The sequence below is a fragment of the Ochlerotatus camptorhynchus genome, unplaced genomic scaffold (assembly GCF_037179485.1).
Source record: "Ochlerotatus camptorhynchus isolate MF236.1 unplaced genomic scaffold, CSIRO-AGI_Acam_v1.1 ptg000022l, whole genome shotgun sequence".
Taxonomy (NCBI): Eukaryota; Metazoa; Arthropoda; class Insecta; order Diptera; family Culicidae; genus Ochlerotatus; species Ochlerotatus camptorhynchus.
Window position 1 is genome coordinate 3,340,344 of NW_027040514.1, and position 25,212 is coordinate 3,365,555.

The following is a 25,212-nucleotide window of genomic DNA, read 5'->3' on the forward strand; positions in this document are numbered from 1 at the left end:
ATATATATTTCCCATAGAGCATTCTCATAACATGTAAATAGACTATTTTCAAGTTACCCCAATCCTCCATTCCGCTAATCAACCGTTTCAAGTAGATTATGATCACTTCATTGGCATATCAGATCGTTCTGATGCTTCTTCGCTTGAATCTAACAACAGAGCCTATACCGAGTGGGTACCAATTTTGAGTGGGAGCAAAGCATGCCTTTCGGTTTTAATTATCTGGCTCTATTCTAACTGTTTAGTTATGGGTAGGTCGGTACCGCAACTATTTCCTCCACCGTCCATCAACATTGGCAGAGTTATCTAATTTCCATTTAATCGCGTAGCAAACAAAGACAAAAAAGCTCTCCCAAATCGTTATCTCCCTTTTGACTGTTCATTACATTTCGGAACCTCTCAAGCGGTATGATGTGAAGTAGTTTCGTTTAATGCTGTGGGTAGTAAACACCTGAATACCGTTCGTGGGGCGGCGCGTTAGCTTTTCATCTAATACACTCGTTATGTGAGTTCTTACTAAAATATACAACTGATAAAAAAGAGAGAGCATGTGAATTGCTTCGTTCGAGTTCGTTCTGGAGATTCCCTAGATCGGTTTCCACTGGGAGGGGGAAATGATATGCTACTTCTAATATTGATTCATTATGTATGTAGTTGAGAATTGGTGCGTTGCATTCGGAAGATTGCTTCGCGATTAGAGATTAGAATTATTTGTACATTGATAATTTGAAGGAGTCAGCTTTAGCACCCTTCGAATCCTTTGAATACACTATCAATAAATATCTACATTGCTTGGTAGTAAACAGTGCTGTAATACTCAACAGATGTGTGGGTGAAGCAGAGCTACTAACTGCGACTTCGCGGTTGATAATGAAGTGTTCGTTGTATAAAACTTAATGTTCTTACCTAAAAAAAATGAAAGCCAAAGTAAAACCCGTCGTCGCGTCGGTCGGCAGGCGGAAGTGATTAAGTCTCCAGCAGTATGGACGCGGCCAGCTGCACACTCCAGCCGGTTTTTAGCAGCGCTTCCTCGCACTTGGTTCGATTGGCCACACCGAGTCTGCAAATGGAAGATGGGGAAAAATAGAAATAAATTATTAGAAAAAATATTGCCGTCGTTTGTCCACATGCCGCGGAGGAAGTGTGACCAGGTCATTAATTTTACTCATTGCTCGCGGGCGAACCGCGATGATCCGAACGAGGCGATGCGACGCGGTCGGTTGCATTATGTAGCTCTAATGAATTGTGCCTATACAGCATGGGTTTGGATCATTGGGTGGTAGGAAATTTGCTGCGCATGGATGCCTCGCCGAAGCGATAAGTTTGAAAGGGAAACTTCAACTTGATTAGATTCGGTAGTTTAGTCTCTGTGATGGGTTCATTAGAGCCATAATCTACAATGAGCTAATTATGATATACATGAAATGGGTTTCATTTTCCAGCAGACAGCAACGGTTACAACTTGGGGTTAGTATCGAGGAGGAGCAGTGTGCATTTTCATTTCAAAAGATATTTAAAAAAGAATCCCGGAACAAATTGTTTACAATACAAGGTGTAATCTACCTTAGCATATTATGTTTGTTTATAGAGACGTTACGGCCGCTCGTGACAAGTCCGTCCCATAGTACAAATTGTAATTTTTTTTCAAAATGGCGTCTGCAATTTTTGAAAAAAAAATGAATTAGCACAAAAACGTCACTTCATCTCGAAATGGCGTCTGAGACAAAGTTGTAGAGAAAAGTAAAGTTTTTCTGCGAAAATTATATCCGGTTTTTTCAATGAATTTGGACTAAAAATTCCTAAAATATTTTAAAATCTCAAATATTTAAAAAAGTGTATCTTTAATTTATATATATATAAAATTCTAGATCTGATTTAGAAAATTTTCCAAGATTCCAGATTGGAAAAATACAATCGCTGCAAAATTGTGTGGTCTTGGAAAAATGTTAAGGGTAAACAAACATAACACATTGAATATTTCTTGTTTGGGACAACTGGAAAACGGAGTACCCCTATCCACTCCGCCGCTGCGGGGGGACGTGCTGTCAAATCAGCCTACTGATCATCTTGTATGAAACTGGTTCCAAACGTAAACAAACGCTGTAGGTTTCTTATGGCTTGTTTACGTTTGGAACCAGTTATGCGAGGTATTGTTCGTATTTGACAGCCACCTCCCCCCCTTGCTCCGCCGCCGCTGGACTCGCGGGTGACTGTTTTATCCGTCATCCTTCAGATGTCAACAAAGCGCATAAAGAGTGAATGAGATATGTTGTTTAATATTGTTGGTCTGTGCCATAAAAAGGGAGAGATATGTTGTCATCATGTATGTAAATAGAAGTGTGTTTAGTTCGTCATCGTAACAACGTGTTTTATTTTCATTCCGAGTTTTAATTAGTTTTAATTTATATTCGCGTCCAATGTTCGCGTATCGCGAGTTCGGCCACCACGTACGGGCGCGGGATACAAAAGTGGCGACTTCGGGAGTGGGAAAGTTGTGAAAAGTGGTGAAAATATCCCATCACTACGTTACCCACAGTGAAACGAAGAAGAATGGATGACAACTCGTTCGATGGGAATCCGTGTCCGATTCAGCCGGGAAATGGACAGCAGTTGCCTACCGGGAATGTGCGACCGATTCCGCAGCAGCAACAGTTTAGAAATCCGCCTCCAGCCGGACAAGTGGACCCGTACCTGCTATGGTTTCAGCAGCAGCAGCAGCAGGGTTATGTCACGGACCTTTTTCGGTAGCAGCAGGAGGTTATGAAGCAACAACAGCAAGCGTTTATGGCCCAACAGGAGCAGCTGATTCGCAGTATAATGACATCGATCCAGGTGCAGGTCCCAGCAAATTCGGAAGCTGTTTTAGATTCCTAGGCGAACAATATCAAGGAGTTCAGATACGATCGCGACAGCAATGTTACGTTCGCTGCGTGGTATAGTCGATATGAGGACTTGTTCGCGAAGGATGCCAGCCGACTCGACGGAGATGCAAAAGTGCGCTTGCTGATGCGACAGCTGGGAATGTCGGAGCACGAAAGGTATATCAGCTTTATTCTGCCAAAGGCACCGAAAGATTTTGACTTTGCGGTGACGGTAAAAAAGTTGACCAGCTTGTTCGGTGCTGCCGAATCTGTGATTAGCCGGAGGTATCGTTGTCTGCAAATCGTCAAGCAGCCACAGGAGGACTATGTGACGTATGCATGCCACATTAACAAATCGTGCGTCGAGTTCGAGCTGTCCAAGCTATCGGAGGAGCAGTTCAAGTGCCTCGTATTCGTGTGTGGCTTGAAGTCGGACAAAGATGCAGATGTGCGGATACGGCTGTTGTCGACGATTGAGGAGCGGAATGATGTTACGCTGGAACAGCTGTCGGAAGAGTGTCAACGTTTGTTGAACTTGCGGCACGATACTGCGACGATTGAGGAGAACTCAATGTCTGTGAAAGCCTTGAAGACGAAGCAGTAGCGTTTCAAGGGAACCTCACCGTCGAAATTCAACCAGTCCGGCAGTGAGAAGGGTAGTTGAAGAGCGAGCAGCGGAAAGACTAGTCCGGAAACAGCTTGTTGGCTATGCGGTGACATGCATTACGCCAGGGAGTGCACGTACAAAAGCCATAAGTGCAGCGATTGCAGTCAGGTAGGCAATAAGGATGGCTACTGTCGGAGTGCAGCGAAGGTAAAATTCAGGCGACGGAAGCCCAACGTTGCAGCGGCCAAGGTAGTGACTGTGAATTCGTGCAGTGTGCAGGAGCGTCGAAAGTACGTGCCGGCTGGAATCAATGGATTACCGGTGCGTATGCAAATCGATACGGGGTCTGACATCACGATAATTTCGTCGGATACCTGGTGCAAGATTGGCAGCCCTTCAACGTCTGCGTCGACCAACCCGGGGGCAACTTGACAAGTCCAGTACATTTCCAGTGTACCCCGAAAATTTGATGCTGGTGGTTCTGTCAAACTCACAAATTTCAGAAGTGTTATCTGAATAGGGCGAATGCAGATATGATGTACAGTAAATAATATACTGAACATAAAAACAGATAGCCTCATCTGTTTCTTGAAACTTCAAGTTGGTGTTAATGTTAATGCAACGGACGGGTGTAACAAAAGACAATCACTGAAATTTATTCGTTTTAGAAGCTCATTATAAATATCTTTTGTTGAGAGACGCTTATTTTAATTTATTTTATTTATTTCTTCATGTTTAAATGGATATACGAAATGTTAGTGTTCACAAAGCAAACCTGCTACTCACCGCGAATAAGAATCAATTTTGTATTTTTTTTTTCACCCTCAATAGAAAGATGGGGAAGTAAACTCTTTTTATTGATACGGCTTTTTATTGCAAGTCTTCACCGCACAAGTATGCTCAGAAACATTATTCTCAAGACTGATAATATTCAAGAGCAAAATATAATAGAATTAACCAATGTGTTTTTATTTCTATTTGATTATATAAGAAAAACTTCCATCAATCTGTTCCAATTTGTTTGGATTTATTTCATTTCACCACGAAAATCATAAATCGCTCTTTTCACATGGCATTCTTGCTTGTTGTTTGACATCCACACATGGCGAAACAAAAAGTTGCCTTCCCATAGAGAAATACCATTGCGGCGGTGAAGGGCAGTCCCTTTGTTTACGATGTGTGGCGACATCTACTATTTGCAAGTGGGTACGTGAAACTAAGATTATCTGTCACCTTGCCGGGGACTTGGCGTCGACGATCATCGCAAAGACAGCCAGTGGTAGGCCATTGCAGATTGAAGGTGAGTTTTCTTGTTATGTTTCCATTGATCGGCGAGTGTTGCGTGGCTTGATTCGGGTCACCAAGGAACAGTTACACCTGCTGGGTTCTGACACAATCGATGCTTTCGGATTGTGGTCGGTTCCTTTCGACTCAATTTGCAACCAAATCAGCAGCACTCCGGCCAGTGTAAGCGTGTTAAAGGCAGAGTACCCGAATGTGTTTTCTGTCGATCTTGGGCTATGTAAGAAAACGAAGGTGAAGTTCCAGTTCAAGGCCGGAATGACCCCTGTGTTTCGTCCAGTAGCGTATGCCATGTACCAGACGGTGGACGATGAACTGGACCGATTGGAGCGAAAGAAAATTATCGAACCGATAGACTTCTCGGAGTGGGCAGCTCCGATTGTGGTGGTTCGTAAGGCGAATGGTACGATCCGTATCTGTGGGGATTATTCAACTGGACTGAATGACGCTCTGCAGTACCCTTTGCCTCTTCCGCAGGACATTTTCGCTAACCTAGCAAACTGCACCGTCTTCAGCCAAATAGATTTGACGGATGCGTTTTTGCAAGTGGAGGTGGACGAAAATTCTCGTGACCTCCTGACCATAAACACGCATCGAGGACTGTACCGCTATAATCGTCTCCCACCAGGGGTGAAGGCAGCGCCGGGAGCGTTCCAGCAGTTGATCGACACGATGCTGGTTGGCCTGAAAGGAGTGAGCGACTACCTGGATGACATCGTTGTCGGTGGTATCGACGAAGAGAACCACAAGAAGACTCTTCAGGCGGTGCTGCAAAGAATCCAAGAGTTCGGGTTCATCATTCGTTCCTTTGGAGAAAGCCAAATTCGCTATTTGGGACATTTGCTGGATCGTCACGGGCTGCGACCGGATCCAGCAAAGATCGTAGTTATTCAGAAGTCGCCAGCGCCTAAGGATGTCAGTGGAGTTCGCTCTTTCTTGGGCGCCATAAACTATTATGGGAAGTACGTGCCGAATATGCGTACACTGCGGTTTCCACTTGATGAGTTGCTGAAAGGAAATGGAGAATTCCGGTGGACAACCGAGTGTCAGCGTGCCTTCGATCGGTTCAAAGAGCTACTTGGTTCCGATCTTCTGCTAACTCACTACGATCCGCGAGGAGAGATCATTGTATCGGCGGATGCTTCATCGATAAGCGTTGGTGCAACAATCAGCCACAGGTTCCCCGACGGGTCGGTGAAGTTGGTTCAGCATGCGGCACGTGCGCTCACGAAGGCAGAGATGGGTTACAGCCAGCCGGATCGCAAAGGTTTAGCAGTTGTGTTCGCCGTAACGAAATTCCACATAATGATCTTTGGAAGGCAGTTTCGCTTGATTCGAATATTCGGTTCACGGAAGGGCATTCCCGTGTACACAGTAAACCGGTTGCAGCGATGGGCGTTACCGCTACTGTTGTACGATTTCTCCATCGAGTACATTCCAACCGAGAAGTTTGGGAACGCCGACATCCTCTCAAGATTGATCAACAATCATGTCAAGGATTACGTGATTGCGAGCGTGATTTTGGAGGAGGATGTACGATTCATTGCGGACGAAGTGGTCAGCGGTCTGCCGTTGAGCTTCAAGATTGTGGAGCAAGATACACAAGCCGATCAGCAGCTGCGCAAAGTATATCGCATGGGCATAGAGATTCGTTGTGTACTGTTGGGAAATGCATCATGTTCGGTGAACGCTTGGTGATTCCTGAGAAGCATCGACTGCGGTGCTTGCGGCAGTTACACCAGTGACATCCAGGGATACAACGCATGAAGTCCATAGCAAGGAGTTATGTGTACTGGCCATCGATTGACGATGAAATCGTTGGGTTCGTGAAGGCATGCAAGCACTGCGCATCCGTGGCAAAATCTCCACCGCATTCCCCACCGGTTCCGTGGCCAAAGCCTAGTGGTCCATTGAAGCGTGTCCACGTGGATTATGCCTGCTAGTCATCGATGCCCATTCGAAGTGGCCTGAAGTGGTGCCTACGCAACGAATAACATCCACAGCAACGATCAGCATTCTACGGAACATCTTCGCCCGCCTAGGAATGCCCGAAACGCTCGTTAGTGACAATGGTACGCAGTTTACGAGCAGCGAGTTCCAGAAGTTCTGCAGTGACAGCGGTATTAATAACGTCACCACGGCACCTTTTCATCCTCAGTCAAACGGTCAGGCTGAAAGGTTCGAGGACACATTCAAGCGGGCACTGAAGAAAATCCAGGAGGGGAAGAACTGTGTTGGTGAAGCGTTGGACATTTTCCTTCTAACGATCCGGTCTACGCAAACGTGGGCACCAGGAGTCGTTTGCGGCAAGATCGGCAAAGTGATGTAGACGGTCTGGGTTGAGGATCGTAGAATGGTTCGAGCACACGTCAACCAGCTGCCCAGTCGTGGTGGTACTCCAGTTAGCAACCGTACGTCACAATCGTCGGCACCACCACTCGACGTTCTGTTAGATGCGTGGAGTATTTCTAGAACCACTTTGGTACCGCCATCTCCACTACCAGGACCATCGACTTCACCGGATCTTCCGAATGCTCAGACCCCGAATACTGAGTCTACACCGTTGCCACCTGTATCGTCCTTGTCCTCGTCGTTAGCTACGTCTTCGTCCTCATCATCATCGTCTACGTCTACATCAGTAGCATCTCCAGAGTTCACTTCAGCAAATAGCGGACCAGCTACACCGGTACAACTTCCACGCCGGTCTTCTCGTATCCGAAGGCCGCCGCAGTGATTTGACCCATACCACCTCTATTCAAGAGGGGGGATGTTGGGAACAACTGGAAAATGGAGTACCCCTAACCACTCCGCCGCCGCTGGACTCGCGGGTGACTGTTTTATCCGTCATCTTTCAGATGTCAACAAAGCGCATAAAGAGTGAATGTGATATGTTGTCATCATGTATGTAAATAGAAGTGTGTTTAGTTCGTCATCGTAACAACGTGTTTTATTTTCATTCTGAGTTTTTAATTAGTTTTAATTTATATTCGCGTCCAATGTTCGCGTATCGCGAGTTCGGCCACCACGTACGGGCGCGGGATACAAAATTTTTCACTGTAAAACATCGTCGCTTAAACATTACCGCCATCTGTTGAGTATACTGTGGTGGGCAGTACGCTGAACAGTTGGCGGTAGTGTGTAAACGTCAAACTCAAGGGAAATGGCTATGCGCGCCACAGGTGGACTGTACTACCAACTACGATACTTTTAAATTAAGTTAAATGCTTGTTCGATGAACAACTTGCGAGTGTTATTTCTGTTTGTCTGTGGTTATAGTAAGACGAATTTTTTATAGAATTTTGAAAATTCAAAATTCTGAGAAGAACGCGAAGTGAAATTCAACGGAGCTCTGACAAGAATCGTAAATTAATTCTGGGATTAAGTCCTGACGAACTCTTAGAAGAGTTTCAAGATTCAAGTTGTAGGGGAACATAAAGAAGAATTCCTCGGCGATTCTGAAGAGAATTGTATCCGGATTGTGGAGGTTAATTAAAAAAGAAATATAAACTGAATTGAAAAGGTTTTCTAATAATAATTTTAAAGGAATATTGAGGAAGATTTACATGACAACTTTAAGCAAGATCCGAGAAAAATGCCGGAGGAATCGTTTTCTGAGATAAAGAAACATGCTGAAAAATTTGAATTAAATTTTTAAGAAATTTTCACGAAAATTCAGCACAGGATTCCAATGTATTCTGAGGAGAATTCCAATGTATTCTGAGGAGAATTCCAAAGGATTGCTGAGGAGAGTTTTCCGAAAGGTAAAATTATTTCAAAGGTTTAAAATAATTAAGAGCTGAATAAACCATATTTGAGCCGAAGAAACATATACAACTGTTATACAACTTTTAATTTTTTTTAGAATATGTTTATTGATTTTTCCCCGGTTCTCCCGGGTCAACTTCCCGGATTTTACCCGGTTTTAGCGGCTTCTTTTCAAATTCCCGGTGTTTTCCCGGTTTTCACGGTTTTCCCGGTTCGCTGCAGCTTGGGAGTAAGGTTTCGTTGTCTCATCAGAGAGAGCGTTGTCGCCAGTATGAACGTATGTATGTAGTCTACTTTGCTTGACGAAATAAATAAATAAATTGGACAAATGTAGAATTCAAAATTGGACAATTGACTTGAACAGTCGAAAAGGATAATTGAAATGGATAATGGACAACACAAAATGAAAGAAAATCGATGTTAAATTTTGCAGTTCCTATCATAATGAAAAATAACTTTGTTTTCAATTGTCGCGACATAAGTCTGATAGCATATTATTCTTTTATTATACAGTCAAGAGTTTTTTTTTTGTAAATGAAAGCATGAATCTACACGACTTCAAAGGTCCCAAAAAACAATTTGAATTGATTAAAACCTGAATAAGAAATTTTTGCCTGTATATACTCCTATAAATCATTCAATGTTTGTTGGGGCGGGCTTGAATAATTTAGGGAACAAGTCCGAAGACATTGAGACGGGGGAAGAGCACTTCAAGACCAACAATTGAAATGGCCTTAACTCCATTTTGTAAACAAACTTTGTAAGGCCATTTTCTCGCGAACCGAAGTCCACAAAGGCAAACCAACATAATGAACAGGTAGGGGAAATTTCCCTCTACCCGATTGTGGTTTAGGTTTGCGAATGAAGATTTCGGTTCGCGAGAAAATGGCCTTACAAGGTTTGTTTACAAAATGGAGTTAAGGCCATTTCAATTGTTGGTCTTGACTTCTACCAACTACGTTCGGTGATCTTTAGATTATATGCATACTGCCCTGTGCGGCATAGAAGTCCTATGTATCTTTGCTTGATTTCCTATTCTAATGGAACTTCTATGCCGCACAGGGCAGTATAGGGAAGGCTCAAAATTGGGTATACATTGGACTTCAAGAACAGATTCGGGATACATATTGTTACACCATTTTTGCAGCGTTCGTGCTGGCATTACGAAACAGCGCACAACATTAGGATGCGCGAACAGCCACTAATTTGATTGCTTAGGATGGTGGACTTACCCCGTCTTCCCTTACAACCTTAATTGCATCGAAAACAAACTCCAACCTTAGTGCCAAAATTATGCACTTTTTCGAAAAAAAAGGTTCAACTCTCTCAAGAGGACGCAGAGGCTCTCCAAAACTTGGCACCACTTTGACGTCTTTCTTATCTTACCGCATTTCGGTGGAGACTCACCCAAAAGTGCCCATCGAGAAATGAGGCTAAAATATCAATTTCATGCACGTAGATTTACATAAAGCCCTCCATCCATCCACCGAAACGTAAGTCTACCGAGTCTGCCTGATGCGCCGCCTGCTCTCTACTACACTGCACTAAAGCAACAACAACAACCACCAGTGAGTGATTAATTGTTTTTACAACGGGTGCATCGTTTTGCTGTTGTTGTTCGATGTGCACCGAATTTGAAGGCGAAAAAAAAAAGTCCGAATAGAAACATGATAGGTGGTATTAGCGAATCAAATAGCTTTTGGACATAAAAAGCCTTATGACCAAAGAAATAAATCACACGCGCTCGTAAGCTAGCGCGCATTTTTCTTTTCGGCATCGCTGCTGATCATCGCTCATGGGCGGATAGTTTGACGGCATAATGGATCCGTTCCGAACGAAGTCGATTCGATGTTTGTGTATGCATTATTTTATGTTCAAATCGCGGGGGAAAGGACCAATTTGTGTTTTATTTAATTACTAAATGAATTTTTATTTTCGGACCGCTTTTTGAGCGGCGTATGTGAATGGTGTGAACGGACAAGGGTTGGAAAGTGTTGGGCTTTATGCAACCATTATTGGGCGGTGGCTCTTTTATTGGTTGTAGCAAATTTGTTTGAAGCGATCCGGTTGTAGTAGCGAGCGGTGGTTTTGTTGGAACTGATCCGAGAAAATCGATTAATTCGATTTTACTTACTCGGTGGCAGTTTCAGATTTTACAAAAAGTCTCTATTGCATCGATTTTCAACTGGGGGTTCGCGGACCTCCAATGGACGAAAAGCACATAAAAGGAAGCGATGAGGAGCGAGCTTGAATGAACGGTGGGGCAAAGTTGAGAAACGATGCTCGAGATTACGATTGACAAGTTGACTGTTCAGATCCCATTGTATTGGAACAGCATTAGGGGCTGTCCATAAACTACGTAGACAGTTTAGGGGGGGGGGGGGTTGACAATTATCCACGGCCCATACAAATTTAAAAAAATTTGTATGGACAATTTTCTACGCAGGGGGAGGGGGGGGTCAAGAATCCCAAAAAAACTGTCTACGTAGTTTATGAACAGGCCCTTAAGAAAATGTGACGCATTTCGCACCAAAGTAGACTCCTGCGCTGAAGATAGAACTTTCAGTGTTCACTAGTTTATACCTGGCAAAGAATTGGTCATGTTACAAAGAAGAAGTTAACTCCAAGAGCGAGAAATAACTTTCCGACCTTTTATTTATTTTTTATTTTTCGATCCACTAGTAATTTCAAGAATTAATTTTCAAATAGCCAAACAGCCATCAAGTGGGGTGAATATTTCTCAACATTATAGTGTTATTAGTTTGCGTGGACTAGCTAAGAGTTTCGACAAATTGACGTTTGATTTTTTGGTAACAAAAGCTGATACGGTTATTTGAAAATTTATTCTAAATAGTTGATTGATTAGAAATTTTGAGTGGCGCTTCCATATGTGTTGCACACTTAATTTGCATTGCTTAATTTGTCAACAAGGAATTAATTCTGCATTTTGTTTTGCTGCGACTAAAAACCATTACCGCGGCAAAAAGGGTGGAGAGCGGAGTAGTCCCCAAAGCCGGGGGTTGGCAGATTTGAACAAAATTTTGAATTTTTGGTTTTGGCCTAAAATGAATGATAAGAACAGTATTACCACAGACAAACAGACATAACTCATTGAATATTTCTCACTGTAAAACATCGTCGCTAAAACATTACCGTCATCTGTTGAGTACAGTGTGGTGGGTAGTACGCTGAACAGATGGCGGTAGTGTGTAAACGTCAAACCATAGATAATTAAAACATAGATTGCTCAGTCGGGCATCCCTGCTTTTACTCGAAAAGTAACAATGATAGCGCGCTATCTGTCGGCCATCGAGTGAGCTAAAAGTTTAACAGCCGAAATGGGTGCGCAATTTCGAATCAAAACTGCCCTGCGTACATTAATTTTTTGGATGGCGCATTCCACGTCTGACGTTGAAAATTGACATTTTTTATGTCACATCGGTTTTGTTTTGCTTTTTATCAGCTGTGTTCAATCTTAAGTGGAGGGGAACTATTGTCAATAATATTGATAATGTGCAACTATATTGTCGTGAATATCGTCAATCTCGTCGATTCCGACTCGCTAAATTGAAAGTCAACATCCATCGAACTAATGCCATCTAAACGTGAAATTTGGCTCGCAACATTCCAGTTTGAAAACGCAACAGCTGTCGGTAGCAGTCTGCAGATAAGAAATGTTTATAAAATATTATTGAGAATTCAAAGTCATTATTTAACACCAATTCCTGAGTTTTGCAAAGCGGATTAATGAAGTCGTCATCCTGGAAGTGATCGCCGCAAATAGCCGACTCTTTCGAGAATTTCGTGACACCGCAGACGTTAATCCATTTCTCCAAGTCATTTGAGCTGAAACCCAAGCAAATATCATTCAAATGTTCATCAAAAAACAACAGCTAGGGAAATGTAGAGCGCTACTTCGTCGTAATCGCCCATTTCCGTTCTATCGAGCAAAAATCATCAATAATATCCATGATTTCACCGTAAACAAATCAATAATACATTTGTTTCCATGCGTTAGCTCATATTACGAGTGCATTGTATGAACACAGCAAAAAAATAATTTTGATATCACATCAAAGTGGATGCACTTCAATCGTGTCAAAAATATGGTGTAATATTACTTGTCAAAAAGGACAAAATTATAATTAATGCAGTGCATGAACTGACATTACGCTGCTTTTACTGTATTTGTTTATTTTTGTAGCCATAAAAGTTATATGAGATTTTCGACATGATTGAAGTGCATCCTCTTGGATGTAATATTAAAATTAATTTTTGCTGTGAATATTTAAACACATTGTTCTCAAATCAAAAGAAGCGCTCCTAGCAAATCATTTTTTTCTGTCTTCATTCGTAGACCGAAGAAAAACGTAGAAAACCCAATGGCGTTTCAATGCGTTAGGACGAAATTGAAACTCATAGAACGAATTTGCAATCAAGAAGCAGTGCTATATTTCTTACAATATCTCAATAATGTGTGACTCTTTATCAAATTCAACGGTACGTATATAGAAAGGTAAATAAATTTGGATGACATCTATAGTATAATCATTCAATTTTTAAGTTCATATCTGTTTGAAAAAGATGTGTTAAGTGTGGGTTATGCTTAGTAGGACGTATGTTTACTCAAATCAAGCGTAAACTGGACGAACCTAAACACGGGAAAAATTATTTCAATATTGCATAAAAATAAATCATATACGAACACCATTTGGGTTTGTTCGCTATGTACCCAAATCAAGATAATTTCTTTGTGCAATCTAAGTAAATTAATCCTAGCGTGCAAAGTTATGAATGCGCAGGGAGAAACAAACATTTTTGTTGCCAGTTTCTTTTCCGAAGTGGCAAATTTATGCTTTAATTATCTAAGGTCAAACGCAAGGGAATTGACTATGCGCGCCACAGGTGGCGGTACTACCAACTACGATACTTTTAAATTGACCGTTAAATGATTGTTCTATGAACAACTTGCGAGAGTTATGTCTATTTGTCTGTGGTATTACCGAAGACCGTAATTTGCTATAAAAGTACAAAGTTACATCATATTTCAACTTCATTTTTCCTTGATTTCAAGAGCTAACAGGGAAGAAATGGTCTAGTTGGGATACAAAATCAACTAGCCTGCTTGAAGCTTAGATCAAATACCATGAAGTTATCAAGGTTCGACTTGTCACTCTCTTCTTATATTTGATTACGACAGCCATATATTTTGATATTTGTTTCGTATTTTTATAAACCCTAAACCGGATGTCCAATACAGATATGGGAAGTGAACGGCAGATCAAAGCTTGATAATTGTATAGAGCTTGACTTTATCTTCAAGTAGACTAGTTGACTTTATGTTTCCACATGTCCCATTCTCCCCTAAACTTGACACTTCTTTTAATCGAGCATGTAAAAAACCTGAACACTTCTCATTGATCAGTTCACGAAGATTTGCCGCACTCTTCTCTCACCCGTAAGTTTTGACAGTTTTGGGTGGTTTGTTTTGGCTCCCATTCGTTGCTATCTCTTTTACTCAGAAGCAAAATGATAGGGAGCAAAAAGTGAGGTTAGGGACCGTGCACTGATCTATTGTGTATAGGTGTGTGCGTGCAGAACGATGCTTTTATTTTTGACATTTGCCCTTCAGTTATCAAAATGGCGTCCAAGCATTTTGCACGCACATCGCAAATTTTGCACGCCGCATGCGAAACCTACGTCAAGGCGGACTTCAAACAGCTTCCTGTGCAGGAGTTTTATACGGCAACCGGGGAAAGGGGAAAGGTGGCAGACATTTTCAAACATATGAAACTGTCGAAGTTCGCTAATAAATATCTGGCTTAGCTGTACCTGTGGCTTGAAAAGTGTCATTTTCATTGCAACCGGGACCGTAAACCAGGAAATTTAGTGTATGGATTCTGGAAAACGTCTGCTGCCTTTCCTGAAGCAACACGATTGTTCCGTGCTGATTTGGCCGGATTTGGCATCCTGCCATTACGGAAAAAGGCCATGGTATACCGCCAAGTGCTGCCCAAGGACAAGAACCCTCCCAACACGCCCAGTCGAAAAATATTGCGCCATCGTCAAGCGAAGACCAAAAAAACGAGAAGCAGTTTAATACCCCGTACAGACTATGGCTTATATCATGTAATATAGACTGTCTTGCAATGAGCACTCATACATCTAGTTTTCACTGGAAATCCTATGTATGAGTGCTCATTGCAAGACAGCCTATATTACATGATATAAGCCATAGTCTGTATGGGGCATAAGGTAAACTGGCGATCTGTGGCGAACAAAGTGGACGAGGTGGCTGTACACAATCTGATGGCAGGAGTTAAACGGTCAACCGGAAACTTAGCTGAATAGTTTATAACCCTTTAGGTACTCAGCATTTACATTTTGACATTTCGGACCACAGTAAGATGGTGAAAGATCACTGAGGAGAAGGAGAGAAAGGAATGGAGAGATGGTAGAACGCAGGTTAGTAGACGGCGGTGGACGTGCCGAAGTCGTAGAAGAAAGTATTGTAATTAAAATTGAAGTAATACTGAAATTTTGCTAATTATCGGTGATTGTAACGGGAAATTTAATATTATATATGAATTAATAAAAAAAAAATAGTGGACTAAAACTAACTAACGTATTAGTTGAAGTGATTGATCTCACAAGGTAGGTAGTTCAGACAGGAAAAATCTGAAATGCTAGACTATTTTTCTAAAGATTTGGGACTTAAATTGCTTAAATTTAGACTTCCAAGCTTGAAGAAATAAGGAGAATAAAAAAAATGCTTCCCTCTATTTCGAAACCTGTCGCTTGATTAAACTAAATAGGAAAGGGACGTCATTTCCATGTATTGTCAATGGCATAGTGAACCGTCACTTCGACGCTGGACATAAGACCTCTTTCTCTATGTATTACGAACGTACTGATTTGGTAACCAATAACTGCAAGATTAGGTTTATTGTTAATTTGAAGAATGATTTTCTGAGCACATCAATAATATCAAATTTAATCATACTTATAAACATTTATCTTACCCAGATATTTGTGATCCGACGGATAAATCCGGAATTTTTGTATCGCTAACAATATTGTAGAAGACACAAAAAAAAGTTCAAAGTCTAGGAAAAAAACTATACTGAAAACTATGATTTAAATGAGCTTGGTCATACGTGATGTAAGTCTTTTTTTGCTGGTGCCCTTGTTACTGATTCCATCTGATCCAGCTGTGACAGCAGCACGAGAACATAAAATAATTTTCAGAAGACGCTAAAGCTCTACTATTCGATTCTGAAACCGAGGAAGAAGAGGACGACACTAAGTGTATATCTGAATCAGATAAAAACAAATTATCTCACTTTTAGGTGGGTTAATCACCAAACCGTCTACACCAAAAGAAGCGCTTTTATGTAGAATCTTCTCCGAGAAAACTGTACCTCTAAAATCAATGGTTAGATGCTATTAAAAAAGCACACGAAAACGACAGAAAGAAACACTGTGCAAAGCATACCATCATTGGGATTGCATTGAACCTGTTGATTTTGCCAAATAAATAAATTAATAAATGCACTAGCTGACTCATTTTGCCCCGTGACCCATCTAGCCCCAGCTTACCCTATATAGGCCTATTTGAAAAGTTGCATGGGAACTTTCTTTACAGATTTATAAATATGTAGGGGAAATGTTGGCTTCGGCAATGCCTTAACCTATTATCGTCAGGGGGTAAACAAAGTCCTGGAACACTCAAATTTAGCCAATAGATGCTCCCAAACACAATGTATCCACATACCAAAATTGAGCTCTCAAGGACGTTGTTTACGCCCTGACGATAATAGCACAGACAAACAGACATAACACTCGCAAGTTGTTCATCGAACAAGCATTTAACGGTCAATTTAAAAGTAGCATAGTTGGTAGTACCGCCACCTGTGGCGCGCATAGTCAATTCCCTTGCGTTTGACGTTTGCACACTACCGCCATCTGTTCATCGTACTACCCACCACAGTGTACTCAACAGATGGCGGTAATGTTTTAGCAACGATGTTTTACAGTGAGAAATATTCAATGTGTTATGTCTGTTTGTCTGTGATAATAGGTTAAGGTATTGCCGAAGCCAACATTTCCCCTAGCATATTGTATAAGAATTACATTGCATTGCTGTTTGAACAGTTCACTGTCTAAAATCTAAGAGTTTACTCTCCGCATTAGTGTCGTGAGATTCTGCTTGGAGAAGTCTATAGTCCCACAGAATTTCCTCAAAGAGTTAGGTATGCTTCTATTCTAAGCTATAATTGAGGACTGCCAGGCCAAATAGCAAAAACAAATTAATTTTAGACTCCATTTGAAGTTTTTTGTAATATGTATTCAAAATGGCTCAATGAAAATTTTAGGCTTCATTTTTTCTGTGATTGATTTTTTCATCGCGTATTGGTCCGAATCAATGTGCCACTCGATAACATAGTTCTAGAAAAGAACTTTAGTGCAAATAAAGTACAAGTGATCGGATGAAATGCAATTCAAAGTATTTTTTTATCAGCATCCTTTTTGTCAGAGCTGTTATTAGGTGATTGGCAAGCTAGCCCGATGATTCTGATTGGAGGCGGATTGTGCAAGAGTTTTTTTTTTGAAGATCCGATGGAATGGTTTGATGTGTTGAGCTAGAATTAGGAGATGCAACAGTCTTCCAAGTTTTTGCTTCACGGGCAAACCATCGTTCATTTGGTGAGTTCGTTTCTGTTTATATATTCACCTGTTTCGGTTTCTACAACTTTGTCTTAGACATCATTTCGAAGAACCGCTTTCATGCTATATTTTGATGAGAAATCAAATGTGGAGCGCACTATTGTCGGGTATGGCCAAGTTCCAACATAGATTTGCCAATTGATTCATTCGGCAAGAGAGTTGTCCTAGCCCTTTTTTCTGGTTTTAGACGTTTGATGTTTTGTTCTGGAAAGTTCATGTGCTCATGATTTTGCCTGAAGAATTTTTGAACTAGTTTGGAAATAACCCGGAAAAGTCTTGGAAGTGGTTCAACAGTAGTGCATCAGAACAGTAAGAGATCAAAATTATGAAACTGGCTGAGATCTTCCCTTTATTTTCATGTATATGTTCTTATATTTTTTAAATTTATTTTCATTCTAATACTCTCTACTGAAATCTAGTTCTCACCTGTTCGTGATCAGCGTTGGAAAATTTTGCGAGGTTTTATGAAGCACACAAAAGGAAAAGTTCGCGAGTCATTGGCCCTTATTACCGATGTCACTTTACGGTGAAGTGACAATTTGTCACTCACGGTGAAGTGATTCCCATTTGATTTACATGGCAATCACTTCACCGTGAGTGACAACTGGTCACTTCACTTCACTTCGACCCGCTTTTTCTCAAGGGAAGATAGAACTAGGGTTCCTTCATCCATTTCCTTTCTCCTACGGCCTTTTATTCAATTTCTTTTCAGAACGCGATTAATGGCGCTATAACCATAAGCCATATGGGCTAGGACGAGAGTTAGTGCTCATGTCCCAACCACTCGAGGAAAATTGAGCATCACTTAACTTTTTTAGATTAGATTGTCCCAACCACCAATCATTTATAAATAACAATACAGCGGAACGTACGGTACGAGATGTCCACGTTTCTTCCATTTATTGGATTCTGAAGCATCGTGTTTTAATCTCTGATTTTAACAGGCCCGATGTTTCTAAATCATCTTGCCCCTAAAATGCTGCACAGTAGGCCTGGTTGTTTTGATATATTTTGCGCATCTCTGATGTTCAAAATATACCAAATAGACAAGAAAAAGGATGGAGGTATATCTTTCATTTTCCAGGATGCTTTCATGAACTGGCTGTGTTGATGTTAGATTAGATTAGATTAGATTAGATATTTAAAATGGCTCAATTTTAGTTAAAATGTGAATGATTGACCATATGTAATAAACTATTATGCACTGATTCATGAACATCAGAGAAGGTCCCATCAGATCAATTCGTCATTTGGCGTTTAACTCAATTACTCAAGACTTCAATACAAACCAAAGAGAAAATCAATGAAGAGAATCGATCAACGAGGATATGCTCTTTTCAAATGTTACTCGAGCTTTCTTCAGAATCTTCATAAGAAGCTTCTTTTAGAACCTTCTTTAGAGGTTTTTTTTTAGAGAATCATCTTTTAGAATACCTTTTTTTTATTGCGTTTATTTATAAGGCCTCCTCGCCTATTAGGCATTGCTTGGGCCGATGACCATTATTTACAATGAGATCCCTTCCCGCTTTTATTTTTCAAATAAAACGTATTATCCCCTATTTGATAAGTTGCATTATTTTCATCTAAACGATCTATTTGCTGACCAGTCTTCTGGGTGCACTGATCAGCACGAACTTTCTTTTTTTCGTTCTCCTTGTGTTTCGACAGCCGGCGTTTGTTGGTATTTTCATTGAAATCCTTTGTTGCGTTTGATGAGCTGGTGCTAGAGTTTTCGTCGTTGCTTGAAGTGTGATGATCCTCGGTTTGATTGTCGGTGTTTTGCTGTTGTTCTTCTGCTGAGAACCCGGTGAAAGCAGGAGATGATTGACCCGATGTCGTTGGCTGGTTTTGTTCGATATCAATCGACGGGAAATCATCGAGACTGAATACCCCCTCGGTTGGTGGAGCTGCTGGAGCGGTGCTATTGTTCGATGTGGCTACATACAATACATTTCTGTTTGGGATGTGCTGCTCGGCCACAATGGCGGCACGTTTTTGGTTGCTTGTCATACGTTACCAACGTTGTTTCGTTGTCGACCGTGATGTACGATGGAATGGCGCTTTCGAGTCGCATTCGCAAAACTCGAACACCGCTCATGAATCCAGGGAAGTAGTGCTTCCATTTCTCATGTCGACTGGAAATCACTGTCCCGTACTTTGCCATGTGGTTCATAACAGTGGCTTGTGGCCATGCCAGAGGAAGATCATGCACTCGAACGGTCACTGCTTTACAATCCACATATACCGGGATTTTGAACTCACTCTTCGCACAGAGAATCGCGTGTTTATAGTTGTGCGCCTTTTCATAGCGCAAGGCAACTTCATTGTCTATCATCTCAATAAAAACACAATTTCGGACATTATGAAACTGAATGCATCTAACGTCCGAATATTGAAGCTTAATATTGTTCTCGAAGAATTTTTGCACTTTTCCCGCATTGGGACGAACTGGAAGGACACTGAAGTCAACAACAAGTGTGTTTTTACGAACTACACTCATTTTCGCTACAATATTTCACCAAGTTAAGCAGAGCAGAAAGAGAACACGTCCGATGAATACGAGTAATGGCTGTCGAATGAGAATACCTTATTTCATTGTTTTTTCTTTTAATTCTACTACCTAAGAGATGAACCAGCCCAAGGCTGAAAATCTCTCTAATAAAGCAAAAAAATTCTACTACTATTGTATCACTTTCACTTCCACTAATTCACTATTTACTTTCACTGTCAGTTTAAAAAAAACTATAACAGATACGTATTTCGTTTACTACTTGCAAACTTCTTCAGTGTCTAGTCAGTCATAGAAGAAATCTAGTCACTGAAGAAGTTTGCAAGTAGTAACCGAAATACGCATCTGCCACAGTTTTTTTTTTAAGTGATAGTGAAAGTGAATGGTGAATTAGTGAAAGTGATTCAATAGTATAATTGAAATGAAAAACAACGTAATAAGGTATACAAGTATTCTACTAAAACGCTCAGCAATCAATTTAGATCTTTTAAAGATCGGATCTTTTAGTACAACGGAGTAGCTACCCTCGAGGCCCAAGGAAGACAACCCTATGTTCCTATCAGAGACGTGTTGGCAACCCGTGATCTCTGCTATATGCAGTCCGTTTTTTGTTTTTCTTCAAATGTCTAGTATAAGAATTTAATTCCTTTTGTCTTTTGTCTCTTTTTATTAGTTTTTTTTTGTCTTGTCCCCCCGTCTCGATGAGTCTCATCGTCGCCCACTGGTCACCCACCATAGCCGGTCGAACTCCGGACGAAGCTAGAACAGCACTACCGTTCATACTGGCGACAACGCTCTGATGAGACAACGAAACCCTACCCCAAGCTCCTCCCCTGATCCTATCCTTCGAAAATGTACCCTTCTAACCTCGAGTAAGCCGCGAGTAATCGGCCCAACTCCTACTAGACATAGAATAAAGTGAATTTTGTTACACACAGTGAACAATGAATTATCGGCTCCGTAAAGCTAACGCGATTGAGTTGGAAGGCTAAACGAACTAGATAAAAAAAATACAACGGAGTAGATACGCAGTAAAGGAGCATTTTTTTTCAAGGGTTCAATGAGCATTTCATCCTTTTAGTGGTACAAAAACCATTTTCTCTATTTAAAATGGAACTTTTCCGCTCTCAACACTCCTAAAATCTTAAAACCAATCCAAAGAAAGATCCACTCACCGACACAGTCGCTCGATCTTGAAATGCCGCACCGCCAATGTGTGATCCCAGCTGACGGCCGCCAGTGCGTCCCTAGCCTCTTGTTCGTTAGCTTCCTCTCCCAGCTCGGCCATCAGCGAGGCCACCTGCTGTTCCTGTTGCTGAGCCAACCGACCTAGTCTTCTTTGGATTTGTTGAGCCGACAACGGAGCCGCTGGGGCAGCCCGAATTGGCCTCAGCATTTCATCGTTCGATACTTCATCGTAGATCACAGGTTGTTGTTGTTGTTGATGTTGTTGTAATTGACTAACATTGTTGTAGATTTGCTGCTGTTGTTGGGGAGCAACATTGGAAGGAATTCGTTCGTAGTACGATGCAGGGGTGACTGCCACCGTGTCGTAGATGTCAGTACCAATGGTTGAATATCCATCGTTACCATTGTACACGCTGTTGTAGATGTTCTGAACTGGAACACTGGGTTGAGGAACTGCCGAGGCTTGTAGCTGTTGGGCAGCTAGGTTGATGGAGTTGACGTTCGGGGTAGAGCCGTACAACCGAGTATCGTTCTGGATTCGAGACAGGGGTCGATTCGAGACGGCCACGTAATTGTGGGTTACTTGAGATGATTGGCTGGGAAGGTTTCCGTACATCAGTTCGTTGCTGCTCAGCGACGTAGCACCATTGCGCTCCATCCACATTTGCGTTACCAAGCTGCTAGTGTCGACTGACTGTACGTTATTCTGCTTCTTCGGTGAAAGCATGCTTTGGGTGCTTTCGTAGTTCTTTCGTTGGAAGCTTTCAGCCGAGTTGTTCGCATAGATTTGCTGCAAGCTTGCGTTCAAGTTTTTACTGGCTCCAGCGGTCACCTCGTGGCCGTTCCCGTAAACAGCGGTGGCACTGCTACTTTCGTACTTGGACAACGAACTCATCAGACTAGATATATGGTTCACCGAACCGTTCTTGGCGTTCGATTTTGCAACGTACGCTTGCGAATGGTTCAAACTGTTCGATTCGTTTTTGTAGATGTCCTTTTCAAGCTCCGCCAGGAATGTTTTGTCTAGCTTTTTCGGGGTCAATTGCAACACACTTGGATCAGTTGTGTCTAGCGTGAGGCTGCTCAGGTTGACATCCAACGAATCGCTCAATCCCTGAGCGCTTCCATAGGAACTGCCGGAGGTGTTTAGTCCGGAGGAATTCATACTAGCCATCATTGAGCTGGAAAGTTCATCGAAGTCAGTAACTTTGCCATAGTTAGAATCGATCTTCGAAATAGCTCCCCTATTGACGTTGCCGTAGACTACTGCTGTGGAAGTTGTTGCCACGTTGGATGCTGCTTCATCCAAGGTCTGCTGTCTCTTGATTGAAGCCATCAAGTCTCTAGCGCTCACAACACTAGATGGTCCGCTCTCGTAGTCGGATGTCGCATTGGAAGCTACTTGATTTGCTGCGCTTTCCATCGAGAATACCGTCCGAGTATCGAACGGATCCGGTTCTGGGCTAAATTCCTCCAAGTTCATAGTATTTGTATACTTAGGTGGCATTTGATATGGTGGAGGCTGTAGCCGAATCGGTTGCTGTTCTTCTACCACCTGAACCGACAGCTGTAGGTGCTGATCTTGTAGTTCTTCCACCGTTGGAACATCTATCGGTTCATCCAAAATGCTAGTAAACTGCTTACTGACAGCCCCCATCGAAAACGATGAACTGGCAACACTGCCCGGATCTTCACCCGGCGATGATAGATCGATTAAAATTCCTTCCACCGACCCACCCGGGGGAAGATTGTGCGGTTGAGGTGGCCGGAGGGGACGGTTTTTACTATCCTTCACCAACTGCTGTTCTCGGTTGAGCTTGTGATTTTCGTTGACGAGCTTGTTGTAGGAAAACTGCTTCTGGGCATTACTTTTGCGCTCTTTGGCGTACTGCTCCGAAACGCACTTGCCTCGCCGATCGGTATTTAAGGTATTGTTCTTGCCTGGAAGGATCAAAGTTAGGTGAATCATGTTTTAGATAATGGTTTAGGTGTAGAGTGATTTACTTCGTAGCTTTACGTCTCCGTTGACTTCCAACGTGCTCGGATTACCCCAGCATGCACCGAAAGCAGCTCCGTGACCCGTGTGTCGGAACGAGTCGTGCAACGGACGGCTGATGGTACCGGATCCACCGCGCTGCTTTGACGAATCTACTGCAACATTTCTACAACGGAAGATGAGTGGGTTAATTTTTCAAACTAAACTATAGAATTGCAGTAGAATGCCATACCTCGGAAAGATTCCAATTTCATACGTGCGCTGATTTTGACCTTTGACAAACTGCAATTCCGTCCGGTCGTCTATGACTGCTATGCAATCGCCTTGCTCAACCGTCAAACGACTATCGGACTTGTAATTCATCACCGCTCGGTAGATCGGGGGCGGCGTACCAGAAAGGAATTCCCTAAAATGATAAAACTCGTATGATAAACATCATCTCGAAAGCCACCCACCAAAACTCCTTACTTGATAGCAGCAAAGGTTGGTCGCTCCGCCGGTGTCTTATCCCAGCACTGCAACATCAGTTGATACACATCCGGTGGGCATGCATCCGGATGGTGCAACCGTTCCCCTTCTCGGTCAATCTTTCTCAGAATCTGCGACCCGTTCAATCCCACCCAAGGATCCTCTCCAAAGGTGAACATCTCCCACAGAGTTACGGCAAACATCCACGTGTCCGAAGCGTGACTAAACTGTCGGTACCGGAGCGATTCCGGAGCACACCACGGAAAAGGAACCTTCTTGTGCTCTGTCATTACGTAGCAATCTTCCTGCTGGGGCAGTGCTCGCATCAAACCGAAATCCCCAATCTTAATCTTATTCCCCGAAGCCAACAGAACATTGCGACAGGCCAAATCTCTGTGCAGAAACCGTTTGCTTTCCAGGTACGCCATCCCCGTGGCCACCTGAACCGACCAGTTCCAAATGGTCGTAAGGGATGTATTTTTGCACTGCTTCCGCAGCGTGTCCAGTAGGGACCCATTCGCTGCCAGCTCCGTGACCATCATCATCGGTTGGGACAGCACCACACCATGCAATCGCACCAAGTTGGCATGATTCAGCGTATGCATTGCTTGAACCTCCTTGAAGAAATCCTCAATCACCCCGGGCTGTGCCAGGGTATCCGCTTTCAAAATCTTCACAGCCACCGGAACAATCTGCCCACCGGGAGCATTCCACTCTCCCCGTCTGACCACCCCGAACGAACCATCCCCCAGCTTCACCGACATGGTCACATCTTTCTCGTGGATCAAACATGTCAGCGCTAGGACCGACGGTTCCTCCGGTTCCCTCGTGACGGCAGTCTTCTTCTGAGGCTGCTGCTTGCCTCCTCCAATCAACTTGCACAGAATATTCCGTCGCCACTGTTGTGCTTTCTTCTTCTTGACGGCCTCCATCAACCGACGGATGCCGGGTTTTCCCAGGCCAATCTTCTCCAGATCGTCCACATGGACGTAGTCAAAGTGTGCCAACCGGGTGATTTGCAGCTCATCCCGTATCCGGGGCAGGAACTGCTCCAACTGAACGTCCTGCAGCAGCTCCTCCAACCAGACCGTGTCCGGATCGGACATTGTTGCGCTTGAGTTTATCTGAAAAGGAGAAATGAGATGTTTTTTTTAATTTAAGCCAAATGTGAATGGAATCGAGCGGGCGGATGTACAGTGCGCGATAATGGTCATGACGCTATCATACTGGTGAAGTGGTGATTGAGGGGAGAGAGAATTCTGAGAAATATCAGAAGGAAGCGAGCATGGATGGGTCACGGCCGTTCGGAAATTGTTATATGCTTTAAGCCAAATGGCAACCAAATGCTTTTTGATTGAATTATGATGAGTGTCGAAAGCATTCAAGACGCGTTGGATGATAGCTGATGTAGAGTGAACGTTACCTCTTCTATTTAAACATTGAGCTGTTAATTTTAAAAACTACTTGGAAATACATTTTTGAATGTTACCGGAGGGCGAAGAAGTTCTACGATGAGTTGAAGAAAAGATGATTGTTATGCAAAACCGGAGGGACAGCGCCAAATTTTATGCTCATAGAGAAATAATCCACTTCCGAGTAGGGAATAAGAAAGTCACCAGATAGTCTGTAAAAGCATTTTAAAATTTAATTCAATTCCTACTTCCGAACACACCAATGTAGGTAATTCACACGAAACTGACAGCCACGGCACAACGTAATAAGTTTCTTTCCCTTTCACTATCTTCATACTCCACTGAAGTTGACTGGTCATCACTTCGACTGGGCACTG

General features: G+C 42.5%; 1 protein-coding gene across 1 annotated transcript; it reads right to left on the reverse strand.

The window, feature by feature from the left end:
• Positions 1–24,547, reverse strand: Ack (activated Cdc42 kinase). The gene is made up of 5 exons (XM_065226415.1): positions 23,424–24,547; positions 23,188–23,361; positions 22,964–23,121; positions 20,947–22,900; positions 1–1,060 (listed from the first exon to the last, which is right to left on the reverse strand). Exons 1-5 carry the CDS (start codon positions 24,527–24,529, stop codon positions 967–969), a joined length of 3,486 nt encoding a protein of 1,161 aa, XP_065082487.1. The 5' UTR covers positions 24,530–24,547; the 3' UTR covers positions 1–966.
• Between the last annotated feature and the right edge of the window lie 665 nt (positions 24,548–25,212).